At 45.1% G+C, this 17776-nt stretch overlaps 1 protein-coding gene across 3 annotated transcripts in view; it reads right to left on the minus strand.

The window, feature by feature from the left end:
- Positions 1 to 165: 165 nt before the first annotated feature.
- Positions 166 to 17776, minus strand: part of nhsl3 (NHS like 3) — an 84759-nt gene continuing 67148 nt past the window's right edge. For all 3 annotated transcript variants that reach the window (XM_088932998.1, XM_088932999.1, XM_088933000.1), the window contains 6 exons: positions 9391 to 9546; positions 9181 to 9230; positions 8879 to 9005; positions 8227 to 8334; positions 4219 to 7842; positions 166 to 3549 (listed from right to left, as the gene is read on the minus strand). In XM_088932998.1, the coding sequence (XP_088789124.1) occupies positions 3506 to 3549; positions 4219 to 7842; positions 8227 to 8334; positions 8879 to 9005; positions 9181 to 9230; positions 9391 to 9546 (4109 nt within the window). In that variant the 3' untranslated portion in view covers positions 166 to 3505. The remainder of the gene's footprint in view (positions 3550 to 4218; positions 7843 to 8226; positions 8335 to 8878; positions 9006 to 9180; positions 9231 to 9390; positions 9547 to 17776) is intronic.

Consider the following 17776-nt stretch of genomic DNA (forward strand, 5'->3'; position numbering starts at 1 on the left):
TAACTTATGCTAAAAAAAATGGATCTCATGTTACTAATTAAGTTTCTCTGAAATCTCTTAATTTTTACCATGTATAAATTACATCCAAGATCTCTCTTCACAATTACACTTGGAGGAGGCTTCACTGAAAATACACCAAGAATGAATCAAATCCAAGACACTACATTAAAGAATTCTAAGGCATTTTATTTATACTTTTGTTTAAACAAAGACATTTAAACTGTACATTATAATAATTACTTTGGATTTCCAAGGCAGAAGGTATTGTTTGTACACAGTGAAAAACTGAGACCTGTTCCCATTGAAATCATTTAAAAAAAAACTTGTGTAGTACTGCATGTTTTACACATGTAATTCATATATAGGACAGCAACAGACGTACAATTAAAAGTGAGTTTTGAAGTAATACTTACAATGGAGAAGATAACATACAAAAGTCAGGAGCACATTGCAGATTATAGAAGAGTTCCTTCTATGAGTTTAGGAGTGTGTAACGCTGTTGATGGAAGTGATCTGCTTACATGTGTCAGTGATCTCCAGTGAATATGAAGGTAATGCGATTTCCCCACAACACAAACATGAGCTTAGCTTACTTTGACCCTTTCATCAAAGACAAACCTATTGATATTGAACAGAGGTGATCCTAAAAAAGCCAATTCTTTTCCATGGCTGTAAACTATATAAAGTTACATATGAGATCAGCCCCTATTTGACTTCCAGGATCATCTGTAACACTTGAAACAATTAATCTGAAACAATTTAGGGACCAGAGTCTTCCACCAGACCTCACAGTTACACCTCTGGTCTAATTAATTAGCTGTGAACCTGTAATACATCTGTGCAGGCTCCAAGATGTTTCTAAAGTAACTGTACCTTTACTCAAGTGCATAATTCACGTTATACACTGTAAAAGACCTTAAGAAAATTCTTGGTTATATCCAGAAGACGGTTAAGTGTTTGACTGCTCAAGATGGATCAAAAAGCAGAAAACACTGGGTCTTCCAGTTACTGTGTCCGAGACCCTCGATCTACTGAGATGGTGAACTCCAGCATCTGCACACACGGGCAGCTCAATTCCTTGCAGCTGTTTCTTCGTCTCAACTTAAAGGCTTAAAAAAGTGAAAAACAGTGGTCAAGTTATTGCAGGTTAACAATGAACAGATTCGTTCTCTAAGCAAGGTCGGTTTGCTTGCGTAGGACTCCTGGAGAGTCGAGCTGGGATTGTGACAGCCTGCAGCAGCTCACTACTGGCTGTGTGAGTTTCTTCTCCCAGCTCTCCAGCTGCTGGCTCTGAACAGAGGCCTAGAAAACCAGCAGGGACAGTGGCCCCTCCAAGACCGGCATGGGGGATCCTTCATCCAGACACTAGGTATTGTGACAGACGGCCATCTAATGTGCTCTCCACCCTGTAGTGGCACCTCTTGAAGATGTTTACCATGGCGTGTTTGCAGTTTTCAGGTGACCTGCTGCGTTTATACCATGTTTGGTTTCCTTTTCCACAGCTGGTGGCATGCACTATATGACCCAACGGGTCATGTCCCTTCACTGTGCTTTTGTTACGCTGTGCTCCTCTTCCTCACTTCTGCCTTGTCATGCCGGAGTACTCAACTCAGCCCGGCCGTTCCCTCCTAAGCATGTGGTCGACTCACAAGAATAAGCTTTACAATAAGCAACTGCCTCACTCTTGACTTGAAGGGTATTTTAATTCTACAAGGTAACACAAAAGACAAAACACTCAATAGCCCAATTACCAGCGTGCCAGTGAATATTAGGAAGCCTTTATCCTTCAGAACAGGAAGCAAAAATGGATACATCCCACACTTTGAAATGCGCAACAGCAAAACTTGATGTTTTTTTTATTAAATGAAGGATTCAAAGGCTTCAGAAAACGGTAATGTAAGTGTTGTTCTAGTGCACACCAGTGTCCCATCACTGCCCTGACAGCGACCAGGAGGTTGGTTGTGTTCTGGGACAAAAGTCTCTGGAGAACAGACTATCACCTTGTCTGCACAAAAGACCAAGACAGCTCTCTGTTTTCAATCTCCAGAGAACAGTAACAGTAACCATAAAAGTAAGGCTTTACCCATTTGTACCAGTCAAATAATGACATGAAAAACTCACTTTTCTCAGGAGAGGATGTTAGTGAACAGAATTTTAAGCAGATCAAACATATACAGAAACAGATTTCTATTCTGTCCAAGTCCCAGCTCTTGGCCAGCCTACCTAGCATTAATTCCCCCCCCCCCCCAAACTGCAGTACCTCATATGCAAAGGAATTGTCCACGTTTGTGAAGTCCAGTCTTGAGCAGCAGATATTCAGCCACTGGGCACAAGACTAAAACAGGCATTGCGATCTGTCTAAAAGAATTAGATCCAGCCCTAGTAAACCAAACAGTCTTTCTGGAAAAAAAGAGGCAAACTGGGGAAAAAAGGTGAAAATTACAAAATATACAAAATAATTACAACTCCAGTTTCCCCTTTGAAAGTTAGACAGAATTCTTTAAGTTGTTATATTTTCTGGGAACAGTGCAATAGTGTCTTATACATTTTTGCCTTAGAGCCTAACTAAAAAGCAGCTAATTTCCTAATATTTACGTTGGTGGAATGAAGGACTTTACTGGACCATACTCTTGGCCAAAACACTGCTGTGCAGATTCCCATAACTTGGGACATCCTAGCGACAGGTTTAATTCATACAAAGTGCTTTAATGATTGCCAACTTTATCATTTTTTTTAATTTAAAGATGCAATATCCCTTTTTGTCAAGCACAACCTATTTTTTCCCCCATACAAAACGAAAAGTAGAGGATAGTACAAATTTCTGTTTTTCTTGCAAGGTCTGTAACATCCTTTGTTTAAAACAAAGAAAAATACAAAAAAAGATGTACAATCTTTTCAAGTGGAATGGATACTGTATTGGGTCCTTTAGAAAGAAAATAAGCTTAATTTTTTAACAAATAACAGTATTAAAACTAACAGCAAAGGGATATAGTAGTAGTATTTTCAGCTACACTCCAAAAAGGAATAGTGCATTTTTGTAATGGAAAATAGAGCTTCCAGGTGTTATACACAGAACTGGCCATCCACTAGCTGTCTTGAAGATTTTTTTTCCCCCCCAAACGTGGCAGCAGTGGTTTCTACCTGTTACAACCACTAGGTGGAAACCTAGACTTGCAGTCAAGCACCAGATGGGAACAATCCACAGAACTGGAGCCCAAAGTGCCCAGGTCATCACACTAGAGCTCTTTTTACAATTCGCCAAAGCATAAAGTCTTTAGGATTTTAAAAAAATACTCCATAATAAAGCTATTATATTAAAGAAATTAAAGACCAACACCATTTTTGCATAAATATGAAGGCCATTTTTAGGCTAAGGCTTATCATAAAGTGTCCTCCCTTTGAAAAGCTCCAGTCTTCTTTCTCTCTTGACCTTTGACCTGTTCAGGTCCCTGAGAGAGCCGTTCCTGAATTTCTGATCGGTCAGTCTTCAGATGCTGGACTTCGTTCATGAAGTGGAAGATGTCACCGGGTTTCCAGTTTCTGGATTGCCTGTGTATGAAAACAGAAATTTGTACTGTGCTGATGTAAAACGTCTGGTCTGCATTACAAACACTGACCTAAGAGCAAATCAAGTAACTGATGTCTAAGGAAATTCATAAAATATTAAAGGAACGGAAAGACATTTCAAAGTCATTCTTGAAGGCAGATTAAAAATTCTCAGTCAAAAAAGAACTAATCCTATCAGAGACTTTGATTGTTTCAAATTTTTAAAAAAGAGTTGAATATGTGTAAAGATAGAGACATTTTCAAATTTTCTCTGCATTTTGCCCTTGGCATCAGCTGCTACACACAAGCTGTCCAAAAGGTGGCGTGGAATACAGGCATATAGAAGCGTCAAAGGGGTGTGGCCTCACATTCAAGCATACAGCGAGGGGCCAGACTTACAACATTTGCAAAATGGGTAAACTACCACAGCCATTCAAGAGCAAAATGCTTTCTTGCAGGAAACATAACTGCAAGCAGTGAGTAAGTCTACAACTACCCAGATAAATGTAAAGCAAAGGTCTCATGGCTCTCAGCAATGACCAAATTAGGTGAAAAGAGAGAATGTGCAAATGCATTACTAACTATGGGTTATTCAAACAATGTCACACCCGATACTACCAAACATTTGAACATAATACAAAATATGGGCAGCATTGCAAAAATAAATCATACTTGCAGATTCTGTTTTCTCCTTTGGTAGTGCTTGCTGGCCAGCAGGTTGCACGCTCTCTATCTGCTCATGTGTGTCTGCCCCCTTCAGCTCCCCTTCTGCAGTGGACAAAGTCTGCTGCTCAATCGGAGAGCTCTCCGTCTTTGTTGTTGGGCTTGCGGGCTTGACTGGGTTGTTTGATACATGTGCTGGCTTTCTGGCCACAGGGGGTGGCACTTTGCCTGGTTTCTTCTGAGTTGCTGGTTTGCCGCTGAACGGTGGGGGGCTTGTCGCCGTCTTAGTGGGGCTGGAGACCGACATGAGCTCTGCCACTAGGTTCTTCTTGAGATCGGTCTGAGCCTCTGGCGACGAGGGCGTCTCGATGACAACTTTCTTTGTGCTCTTGGAGAAGATGAAGCTGGCAGTGGAGGCTGGAGATTTGTGAAGGGCTCCCTCCTCTGGGGACCTTGGGGAAGATGCCCCCGGTTCATTGCTGGCTGCGGAAGAGGAGGACGACCGTAAGCTGAGTCTGGCCTGGTATCCATCTTTGGAAGACATGGCGGCCGTCTTCATGCGAATGGCTTCTTGGAGTCTCATGGAAGGCGAAGGCGTGGAAGCAGGTGGAGACTTCAGAGAAAGAGATTTGCGGATCGGCTTTTGGGGTACGCTCTGATTCTGGGACTGGCTCTGGTCCTGGCTAGATCTGTTTCCATCACTCGATTTGGTTTCCTCCATGGAGGCCTTGGCTTGGTCACCTCCCACATTGACAGATCGCAAACGTACCATCTGCAGAAGGGATGGTGTCACCAGAGGGATACTGGCGTCCTCTTTGGGTGGAGGCATGCTTTTGCTCCGTGAAAGCAGCTCCTTGTTCTTACTCTCATGACTTGACAGGCTTGGCTGCTTCCTGAAGTTTCCAGGGGCCTGCTTTTCTAGACCCAGGAGAGGAGCCGGAGGAGCAGTTGGTGGGGGTGCAGGTGCGATTGTAGAAGAAGCCAGCAGTGTACAGGCAGCTTCTGGAGGATTTTCTTGAGAAGGCTGAACTTGGACTTTAGAAGAAGACTGATCTGATGCAGAAGCTGCTGGAGGGGAAACTGTCTGAGGAGGTTCACTGGGTTTGATTTTGGCCAATGACAAAGTAGGTGCTTGAGGAATTACCTCAACTGTCTGCAGTTCTGACACTGAACGCAGCAACATCGCAGATTCCTCCTTTGAATCTGTAGGTGGTGCTTCTATTACTGCTGTGGTGGTTACTGTATTTGTTTCCTCAGGCTGTACTGTTACAGAACCTGTAATTGTTTCTGAAGCCAACAAATGGTCGGAGCTCTCGGGCATAGCAGGGGAACTCCCTATTTCTGGGAAAGCTTCCTGAGAAACAGGAGGAGGTGGTGGGGGGAAGGAGAAGTCCAGCTCATCCTGCGTAACCACGATGGCTACCGGTTCGTCCAATGGAGGGGGAGGAGGTGGCCATGTGGATTCGGGTCCTGGGGTCTCCAGGAGAGGCTCAGGTGGGAGGGAAGAAACAGATGAGGTAGGGGTCTTCTTGGCAGGGGGTGGGGGTGGATGATGAGCAGGGGGAGGAGAAGGGGGTGGCGAAGGGCCTACTTTTGCTGGAGCTGGAGCTGCAAGGTACTGTGCAACTGGTGGTGGGGTCATCGTCTTCTCAATGGGAAGGTTCTGCTTCTTCTTCTCTTGTGAAATCTCCTTGTTCTGTAGTAATGGACTCTTCTGAACCAATGGCACAGGTTCCTTCTTATGCACAGCTGGGCTGCTCTTTTTCATTACTGGAGGGGGCTCCTTCTTTTGAGCTGGTGGACTTTCCTGCTTAGGTGCTGCTGGTAGCTCTTTCTTACTTTGCGATGGGCTCTCCAGTTTCTGCAGAGGGGGAGACTCCATCTTGCTTTGTCCTGGACACTCTTGCTGGGCAGATGGAAGCTCAGATTTCTCTGCTGCTTGAGTCTCGTTCTTTGCTTTTGTTGGACTTCCTGGCTCCTGCACTGAGCAAACCTCCCTCGGCGATTCCTGCTGCTGCTTCTGCTTGGAAGCAAATCTATTTGTAATGACACTGTGGCCGTACAATATCTCAAAGGTCCGCATTTTGTTGACCCATGTCTCAGGAGGAGGAGGAGAAGGTGCTTTCACCTTTGGCGGTGGTGGAATTTCAAACATCTCTTTGAGCTTCACTACGGCAGGTGAGGCGATTGCTTCAGCACTCTCGGACACAACAGGAAAAGAAGGTTTAGGCTGCACAAGCTGAGCATTGGTCGAAGTCTCTTGGTGAACAGGCTCTGATGTTGCCGATGACAGAGAGGTCAATGAGGAGGAGACGGAAACGCCAGGAGACAACCGGGAGCCACTTCTCTCTGGTTTTGCTGGCCTGGTTTTCTGCCTGCCTGGTGAAGAAGGTGAAACAGCTATCTCTTTGGTGGAGAGAGTGGGGGTGCCACTCTGGCTGGAGTAGCCGCTGGAAGGAGACAAGGTCCTCTCAAACTTGCTCCCAAGGGAGTGTAGTTTCTGTGGGGAAGAGTCATTCGAACCCGGCCTCTCCGTCAGTACAGCAATTCTAGCTGCCCTCTGGTCTTCAGCGAGTGGACTGGCCGCCTCAGGAGATCTGGAATCATCTGGAGAGCTGCAGTCTGCAGAATAAGCCGGACTCCCAGAATGGGCACTGCTGGGGGAACCCGGTGAGAAAACCTCGTCCACCTGGTGCTCCAGTTTCAGCTTGTCTTGGTGCAGGGAATATGTTCTCCTTGGGGGGGCAGGGGGCCTTTTCATCTTCATCACCGATAAGTTCCGGTTGAAGGACCGGTCACTTTGGATGCTGGCGGTGTCAGAGCACTCCACCATGCTGCTCGTGCTAGGAGCCGGGGACGTAGAGCCTCCACTGTGCTTGGCGGCCAGGCTGCCATTTGGGGCCAAGCTGGAGGAAGCGCTCGCCCAGCTGACCGAGCTATTGACGCTCATCTGGTCGCACTTCTCCTTCTTCGGAAGGCATTCTTCCGTACCATTCAGGGCCCGGGATTTCTTGGCGCTGCCCTTTGAGGAAATGGTGGAGGAGTTGGACACGATGGTCTCAGAAGACTGGGAGTGGCTCCAGTTGGAGCTGTTGGAGGAGAGGTCGTGGGTGTTGAAGTTGCGGGCAGATGAACGCATACTGGACCGGGTGGAGGCTGGGCTGGCCGTCACCAGGCTGCTCTTGCTGACTGTGCGAACGCTGCTCCTGCTGCGGCTTCTGTTAATCTCTATGACATCCACCAAGGCAGGCAGGATGGCGTTGGGTATGATCTTGGACATGTAAGTAGCCTGGGGCGACATGGACATCACAGGACTTGGAGGCTCGTGCATAACACTGTGCGTGGTCATTCCTGGCACAGCCAGGGATTTAGGCCTCTGTATGGGAGAGAACCTGGGGCCAACTTTCTGGTTCAAGGCCAGGTCGTCTTTGTAAACTGCCATTATGTGACGCTTCAGGAGCTTCTCTTCGCTGGCTTCAATAGCCTGCAGGTGGACCCTGGCGCCCTCATGATTAGCTGCTGGCACTTCTCCATCAATGGTTGGTATAACCACAGAACCATCGCCTCCGTTTGCCAGCTGGAATGAGACTGGGCCATCTACACTGTGGTGTATTCTTGAGCCTCTATCAATCCCTTGGAAAAGGGGAAACAAAGGACACAGAAATCAGAATTAAAAGAACACCTACAAAAGGTATGCATGTCCCTACAAGACAGACTTTAAAATGATTTTGTATCAGTCCTGGCACAAGTGAGATCATTCATTAATATCATAAAAAAATGATGGAGCCTCATGTACTCAATCCAGTAATTAAGTCTGGAAAAAATACATCTTCTGGTGTAGATTCTGAACAACGAAGGGATCAATTGTCCATTTCCCAAGGAATCACCTTTATGCAAAGGGAATGTGCTTTTACAGTAGGATTTATAAATACAGAAGCCTGCTGAGCTGTGGTCCTCAGGCATCAGTGAAGCCCCTGCTTTAACAGCTATGCGCACACCCCCCGACACATACAGTACCTAGTTCCTTTTGGACATGTTGTGGTATTCCCATTATAGTGGTCCTTCGGCTTCTCTTTTTGGTCTTTTCTGGCTTTTTAGGGTTATTGCATGGCTTGAAGGTAGAGCCTGTAGAGAGAAAAAAGCCATTCAATTGGTTCACCCTTCTCCTTGCCCTGCAGCCCTGGTGGTTTAAACTTGGGAGCCTCGGTGTCTGACATTCCAGCATTCCCACATTTTTCTTCTCAATTTCTCATGTCTTTTTTCTTTAGACAAGGACTGTCACATTGCTGAGGGAGGGGGCCGTGTGTTGTGGCTCCCCCCCCCCCCCCAACCTGAGTACTCAATAAAGCAATTAACCTAATTATCTTCTCAGACAGATGTAGGATTCTTCTTAGGAGTCTTTCACAGTTGAAGACTCAGATAAGTGAAAGTACAGTCATGTATAAAACCCATAAATGCCAGATCAGAAACATCACAACTCAGTATATTAGATTTAACAAACTTGTAACACTTAAGAGGCGTTTATCAAGGTTTAATTAAACATATAGTTCAACTAAGGAGCCTCATCAGGCTCAGTAATCCATAACTTGGGGTCCCCCAGGAATGAAGCCACTCTAGCCTGTCGGGTCAAGATTGATCTTCAGGGCTCTGGCTGGTCTGAAAGATGTACCTGCGCGCACCAGTGCAGAGCGTGTTGATACAGCTGATACGGTGTCTGCTGTTGTGCTTGCGGACTCTAATGATCCTTTTCTGTTCCTGTACACAGCCTCAGACTCAGGCTGTAGGGTCATAGAGGACTGCAGAAAGCAAACAGGAAAGTCAAGTCAACAATGGCTCGCTTGCACAAAAGAGTTTTCTTCTTGTTGAAGGTTTGCTTCTGTATGAGTTGTTTAAAAACCTTTTTACAAATGACAGGTGTAAATATCGCAGAGTTTGAGTAACTGCATTAGCAGTTTACGTTTAGCTACTTACGCTGATACTTTGGTCATCCTGGTGGTGCAGTCCATTTTCCTTTTCGTTTTCTAAAGAACGAAACGTACAGATTTTTAAATACAAAATTACAGAAGAGCGTATAAAGAGACGGCCTGTGCTGCCTGTTCCAGCCTCCTGCCACTCAGAGCGCACAGGCTGTGAACGGGCCCGAGATGAGACGAGACGAATGAACGGAGAAGGGCTGTGCACCTTCCAGCTGGAGACTCTTCAGCCCCTCCTGCGCCTCGCTGTGCAGGTCCTCCAGGTACTGCGGCCGGCTGCCTTCGATGAACACGTTCTCCTGGAAGAGCGCCGATGCCTTGAAGTGGACCGTGAGCTTGCCATCGTCCTCTGGCTTGGGCGCGGCTGCGAACGAGAAGAGGCATGCAGGTAGGTACAGGGCATCAGACTGCTGCAGCACATTACCAGTTCAGCTCAGTTTATCGTCATACGCACAAGTGCATTGAAACGCTTAACTGCATGCGTGCTCCAATACAAAGACATTAAAGGAATCACCAAAAACAAACACAGAACAGCAGCTGCAACGACAAGCTAAATTACGTACAACTTAAAAAAAAAAATCAGTGTGAGCCAGGGGCAGAGGTCGAGTTCAGTAATCCGACAGCTTGTGGGAAGAAACTGTCTCTGAATCTGGAAGTCCGTGCCTTTATGCTCCTGTAACGCTGACCAGAGGGAAGGGGGGAGAAAAGAGAGAAACCAGGATGACCGTTTGTACACAAGCCAGCGCCAGACCCTGGGTGCTATAGGCTTGCTGTGTTGTGGGGAGAAGATACACTTTGATAAAAGCGTGAAAGTAGAAAAACAAATTAAAAACAGACATAAGTGGCGAATAGGACTGAATACAGGAGAAATAAAGCTTTGCAACCAGACATGGTAGCTGAGCTCAATCCGTCACCCTGTGAGACATACAGTACAGTCTGGAGTCTTGGCCATCTGAAGCTGAAGGGCTTGAACACACAAGCTCACTGATGCTGGAGAGACTCTGCAGTCAGCCCAATTACATTAATTACATTAATCTCCATTTTCTTGCCTTTTGCTGGCGGTGTGTTCAATCATATCATATCTTTAATCCTCTAAATAAAACGTTCACTAAAAATGAAGGTGAAACACTAATTCTGATGTTGTCTAGAGTGACATTTCTGACCTCTGAATTCATACTGAGTGAGTGTAAAGAAAAACTGTTATTAGTAGACTTTGGTGTGACTGGAACAAAGCAGTGCAACATGTTGCTGACAAGTGTAGCAACCTGGAATTAAATGCAAATTCAGTTCCTGAAAGCCTTTAGTTTCTGGAAATGCTCCTCCCCAGTCTGCTGTGATTGGAAAAGCTCTGCCAGCTCTGGTCTATTGACAGTGCTCACCTGAAGCCTAGGAGCGAAAAACAACAGTCTACTGTGAGACTTCTGTGTGCTCCTTCTCATGTTGCAAAAAAAACAGAATGAAACAGATTAAACTCAGAGCTGCCACGGAGACCGAATCCCAGAAGGGCAAGTACTGCCGGAGGCAAATCCACCGGTTTTCATATGTCACCGTCAAAGAGGGTACAGACTGTGGCAGCCCAGGATCCTGGCATGAATGCTATCTACAGGCATGCAATCCACAAAAACAGCAAAACGAAGCCTTTTGGTTAAGAATTGACTATGAATGAAATGCGAGATGGGTGTGATAAGATCAAAAATGCAGTGTAGCTGCCACACACTAAGCCTTGAATCAGGAAAGTACCAACTTAGATGCAAAATCCCTAACTTACACAAAATTAAAAAGGGTTAAGTAAACCCCCTATGAGAAGACTTGGTGTCAGTTCATCTTAGACTATTCTGGCTCTTAGACAACTGACAGCGACCTGTGCCAAGAAGCAGAAGAGAGGGCAGTTACTGCATGTATTGGCACAAAAGGTCTTTAAAAAGGATGAAAAACAATGGAAAGGTTCATGACCTCCCTTCCATAGCATGCAAGTGGGCTGACACCCTCTTCTTCATTGGTCAAGATCCGATACCGTTGGCTGCAAGAACGCGGGGAGTCTGTGGGTTAAATTCTGTGCCCATTCACACCAGGGTAATACATGTGACAGCCGAACAGACCTTCTGCCCCCCAGCACCAGTCAAGCCAAGATCCTTTAGACCCCACACAGGACACAGCAGACATCGCAACAACAATCTGTCCAGCTTGCACTGTTCCCACAGCCTCCACTCCCTGAGATTTAACCACTACGACAATACTGATGCAACCCAACACAATAAAACAAAGCCCTCAGAACTCTGTTACATGTACAACAAAAATGAAGCCTCCTCCTGCCCCCTTCTCCAAGTTTTTTTTAGTTCATCTGATTGTATTACGTTTTGAACAGATAATCTGTATACCCGAGTACACAGCTTTGGGCAGTTTGGACTTCTCATGCTTTATGTAGCAATAAAGCATGCGTAGTCCAAACTATGAAACATCAGGATATCAGCTGCATGACGAATTCAGAACACCCTGGAGGGCGCTGCTGGTAGTATTCATTACAGTACAGTTATGATCCTGAGAGACGCACTCTGGTGCTGACATAGTGGATGTTTTCAGAAGCTCTTATTAAGAGCATGAAGGTGATGTGCAGAACCATATCCCCGAGGTTTAAGGATTTATATCCAAGACTAATTTTGTATGCTATGAACAGAACTTCATGTCAACCAGACAATCTGTCATAATTGTTCATGCGTGTTTGCACTCCCATCAATACAACTCATGCTTGCATTGTGAGAATTTTCAGTGTGATGTCTCATGCAGGGATCTTCTGAAAACTTTTCACTGATGCCCAGCATCAGTCAGTCAATCTCTTATGTAGAACTTAAACTCTGTACATTTCTTCACAGCACTGCATTCTGCTAATGGTGGTGAATAATACGCAGCAGTCATATTATGTAATGCTGGTTAATTCATCCCTTGATTACCTCTTAATTACAGTCACCTTGCAGGACTTGCAGCTGCTGTGTATTTTAGAACCTGTTTGCCTTGAGAAGAATGGCCCAGATGAGCAAATGGATACATCCACAATAAACTCCATCATTTCAGAATCACATGCAGCTAGAGATTGTGCTAAATACACCCATGAAACAGTGGATGAATTCACTTAATACAGCCTCCCTGAAACAGAGAATTAGACCTCAGCTTCAGAAAAAGAACAGCAAGGGGCTAAAGCTTTCTTTCAATGCTGGCGTTGTAGATGAACACCTGGCTAAGCAGGCCGGAACATTCTTGGCATTTTCTCCCAGCTGCCCAGCTACAGTAAATTCTGTAATCCACGGTCTGCGGCACAGGACGGCAACAGTGTGGGCGGCTCTCTGAAGGAAGGGGAGGGTCAGTCCAGTCTCCCCAGGGCCCAGCCTGGTGAATCTCCTGCAATTCATAGCAACTGCAGCAGCTTCCAGTCCCAGCGATGGCCACCCTACAGCCGGCTCATCGCAGTGGTAAGGAGACAGAGCAGGTGAAGACAGCAGCACATGGGATTCCCCACTGTGGCCACGTGGCACCTGAACATAAGAGGCTTCATCTCCATGTAGCCGGTTAAACAGTTAAACGATTAGACGGGATGGAAAGTGGACAATAATACCAGGGGGCTCTGGAGAGCCATTACCTGGAGGAGACAATAAGAAAAAGAAACAGCTGGCAAAGCCAAAAGAGCTCTTAGCTACATGTGAACCGCGCTCTGATTAACAGTGGAGCCCTTCATTAAACCTTCCTTCACACAGCCTGTTGAACGGCAGAAACCTCATCCTGTACATCAGACACACAATGGACCAGGAAGCTGAAAGCATCAAAGCTCTCCGACCTAGAAAAGCAGCCCATTAGTAAAGGAATCCCTCCGCCTCAACGTCTAACCTATTGAATTAACAGAACCACACTTCTGTATCGGATGTCAGAAATGTGATTACTAGCGCTGCACTAAGCAGGCTGTCCTGGTCATGCAGCTTCGCAGAAGACTACAGGTAATGATCCAAGGGAACAAAAGTGGGAAATAACTCACACATAAAAGGAATGAGGTTTTAAGAAAGTATGAAGATCACAGTAAATATACAGTGCCTAAAAGTAAAAACTTTTTATAGACTAATAACCTGAAATCAAGACACCTTAAATCCTAATTTATTTTACCTATATTTTTACACATTGTAACACACCTCTTAAGTGAAAAACAAATGCTGAAACATTCTGAAAAGAAAATTAAAAATCAGACACAGTAAACTGATTTTTCTTCTGGTCGGTTTCTTTTTGTACACTGAGAGGAATTAGAAATATAACAAATAGGGAACCAGGCTCATTTAACATTAACACGGAGGCTCGCAGTGCTTCAGTGTATTTCTGTTGTGCCACGACCACAATATTGCATGACTGAGCTGATCCTGCTCTGTGGGTTTAGAATAACCCTGACTAAGGTGACTGATGCTTAAATTGATTCATCAGCACTATGTGGGAGGAAAAGAAGGAAACATTCATCCAGCAAGGCAGGAAAGGAATTGCTCACAAAACAATGCTGATCAATGGTTGTATGTTCTCTGCAGAACAATTTTAATGAGAAGAGTATATTTAAGAGGAGCAATGACAACTCAGTGTACACAGAAACAAAACATTTGTGCAAAATCAGACATTGTTCAATTCTCCTAGTAAACAGAATTTGAGCAGTCAACCTTTCCTTGAAGCTCTAATTTTAAATCTGTTCTCTGTAATTCCGACTGCTAAGGAAGGTGTTGACTAGATTCTACAGAAGCAAAATACACTTCATATAGCAGACTTCAGGGACTCTGAACATTTTATCACCAGAAAGCATGACTGCCCTCTTCTCGCTTCGAGTCAATCTGATCAAGGCAATTTCAATCAACACATCATTGTGAAGGTGAAATGGTGGTATAATGTACTGTAGGAAAAAAGGCAATAAAGCAGTCTTTAAAAATTGATGGTATTGTAAGGTACCTATTAAATGTACAGTACAGTGTGTACTCTAGTCTGGGAACAGCACAGTGGAACAGGTGAGTCTGATTTCATTTAAATTTCATTTCATTGAAAATTTTCAGAGGCTTTGTACGGCATCATGGTCTAAATGTAGTGTAGACTGACAATGGTAGCATGAGCTAGTATGTGTGCATATATTTAACAACTTTATTTGGAGTATTTTAGGATTTTTGGTCCTTTAATTATAAAAATAAAAAATGCCCTAAAATAGGAGTACCTGTTTAAGTTATGAACAACACAAAAAGAATAAAGTAAAAAGGCTTTGATACCCATCCACTTTATAATTTACCTTCGCAGAGCAAACTTTCAAATGCCAGGAAGGATGCTGGGGTATGTCTTCAAACATTATGCATTACATGTACTATACTGGAAATATATATGCAGAATTCCTAGCAGTTTGTAAGGCTGATCCATGCATACAAAACAAATATTCCATATTTGTGTTCATAGCAAGCCAGAACACAGTGTAGATACTTTCTGTGATTTTCCCTGCTATCTTTAGAAGCAAGGAAAACAATATACACAAGATCACCATTATAGTAACTAGGAGCACAATACAGCGTGTGTCCAACCAGTCAGCATCAGAAAGCCACTTATTCCTGTAAGTCACGGCACCCCAGAGCAATCTCTGAAGCACAAGGCACTCTTTCTCTAAACAGGTTTTATAGTTGGCAAACATCAGCCCACAAACGGCTATGTTGTGTGCCTCCTGACCTGTTCCAAAGTGCGGCGTGTCTGCTGAAACATCCCATGATTGCTCACCCTTCAGTCATTTTCTAAAATAGACTTTAAGAATCCTTCCCTCAGGAACACACACAACAGCCACATATCTACACAACAGCACAGGATGTACCTTGCAGGTATGAAACCCCAATTTGCTACACTGATTTACAGTATAACACTTTTTTTTACCCTTTAGAGAGGTCAGCAAGTCTCATCCTGTAATGTGTTAGTTATATCTGCTTTAATAAATCTCTCATTTGTGGTTTCTAAACCCTCTCCTGAGTTAACAATCAATCAACTCTGACTTCATAAGCATTTCTCAAACACTACACAGTTGACATTCAGTTTACACGTGAATAAAAATGTGTAGCACCACCTTTTAAAGCAGTAATACTGAGACAGTCTGTCGTTAGCATGCATGTTAATTTCGTGAGCTACAGTCCTGTAAGCACAGCAATCCCAGAATGAGTTTCACCCTCATGAGGAGAAAGTTGGCTCCACTGCAGCACAAAGACCAGCCTTTAACAGAGCAATCTCCCCCCAAAAAAGCAAAAGAGCACTGTCACAACGCAGTCAAAACTTTTCCCCAATGTTTTTTTAAACAGGCAAATGCAACAATATCAAAGCAAGGGACCAAACTGGAATTAAACACATTCAACCCACGAAAATAGTAAAAAAAAATCCGTTATGTACTCACCCTTCTTTTTGAAAACGGACAGCAGCGAGCGAATGTTTTTACTCAAAAACACAACCATGTTTGCCTCTGGACGCAGGCCGAGACCGCAGCCGTGGAAGTGAAGGACAGATCTCGGCTGCGGAGCCGAGCCGCGCGCGCGTTCTGTGAACGAGGAGGCAGAGGAGCGGGACTGTCCGGCGTACAGCTTCCTCAGCACAATGGGACCTTCTGGCTCCTGCTGTCCCAGCTGGCGGCCCCCCTCCGCCCACACACCCCTCTATTGTCGCTCCGCACTCGGCCCCTACTCGCGCATCTGTGCGCAGAGTTCACAGGCCTCGCTCCGGCCACTGGCAGCTGGGTCAAAAGGGCAACACAGCTACAGCGGGAGCCCTAAGAGGAGGAAACATCCACATACTTGAAAGAAGGGGTCTGCAACCGCTCAGAGCGGTCCAGGTGCTGGCCAGCCCCACGCTCTCTCTCTCCCTCCCTCCCTGCCAGGGGTCCAGGCCTCTCGAAAGGCAGCTCTCAAGTCATGCTTCAATCGGAGCCTGACAAAAAGCGATTAGCCCCTCCTTTCTCTGTTAGTCACTCTCTCCCCGTCTATCCACCAGCATCTCTGCTTAAAGGGATTAGAAGGGCTGAACGATTCCAGCTTTGGGAAGGGGATGGGGGGATGTGTTGTGTCCAATATGATGACAGCAGGCTCCCAAAACAGGAGCAGTGTCTGATCCCACAGTCTAACCAAAACAAGGCAGTCCTCACCCCTCAACCCCCCCCCCCGGCACGGGCAACAGAAACAGCAGACATGTCAGCAGCTGGGACGCTGCCGGGCTCCGAAAACCATATGAACTGGCAAACTGGGAATCGGCTCTGCTGCGAATCTGTCTGGGTTTGGGTGTGGCCAGCTGGGCCAGCATTCTTCATTCTAGTCATTGCTTAGCCCTTCCCAAATCTCCAGAAGCCTTCAAATACATTCGGAAGCACAAAATCGTCAAAGTTGTCTGTCAACACATGGACATAGACAAACCCCAACACTGACAACTTCAAGAGCACAGATTGTGTGAGCACTCACAATGAATGTGCGTGTACTTGCATGGATTGGGAATGATTTAATACAGAACAAAAAACATTGTTTTCTACAAAGTCAAAACAAGTAACTAAAGGACAAGAAATACTAACAGTTTTTGTTTTTATTTATGTTTTATAGTGTTTTTTCTAATGATATATACGGTATACAGCTGCCTGTCATCAGGTCTTCTGCTCCCACTGCTGTCCTATTGCCACACAAGAATGACAGCCTGCCCTCCAGGTCAGACACACAACAGCTGGCTCTGCAACTGGCACCCTGGGCAATGCCAGGCTGGCAACTTCCTGTCTTCCTGTGCCCAGCACGGCCCTCAGACATGCATGCAGGCACAGTCCTGGCTCAGTAGCCACCCTGTCACTATGACAACAGGGTCCATCTCCGCTCTGCAGTTACAGTTCAGAACAGGTTGCACATTGTTCTTGCAGCCATTGTATTGGTGGCTGCTTTTTGTGAATGAAAAGCACACAGGCCCAGACTGCCAACAGTCCTGCTTTGTCAGTTTAAACCATAGCACAGGGAGATACAAATAATAAGGGTATCTGAGTCTTTGTTGGTACAAAAAACAAAAAGTTATCATTCTGCAGTTAGATTTCTTTGTAACTTAAAAGTCAGAACAGAGATTTGCTGCTTTGGTAGATATGAAGATTAACTACTTCTGTGCATCTTGGTTTGCTCTGTGCTTAATTTGTTTTCTGACAAAACTTGAAAAATGTCTTTAATTTTTATCTCTGTTACATTTTATTGCCTTAGGAGGGTCAGGACATAACCAAGGACATTAAAAATGCTTTGCTAGTAGAATTTGGTTTGGAGGAGAGCAGGTCGTTATTATATTTAAATTATTATATACAGTACACACATACAGTCTGTACATGCATTGGATCCAAGACAAGGCTTCCTGCATACACACAAATATCACAATGCAATATGGGTCATACAGGATTAAGCAGTAGAGTAGTTCTCCTCTCCCAGAGAAGGACCTTTATCGCCTGGCCCCGCCTGGCCCCACACGGCCCCACCTGGCCCCAGTCCCCAGCCACCAGCTGCACTCTGCAATCCGACACACTGCTAAACCCATTATAATCAGATCCCCTTCACACTTCAGAGCTG

Source organism: Atractosteus spatula, chromosome 14 (genome assembly GCF_055471065.1).
Source record: "Atractosteus spatula isolate fAtrSpa1 chromosome 14, fAtrSpa1.hap1, whole genome shotgun sequence".
In the NCBI taxonomy this organism is placed as follows: Eukaryota; Metazoa; Chordata; class Actinopteri; order Semionotiformes; family Lepisosteidae; genus Atractosteus; species Atractosteus spatula.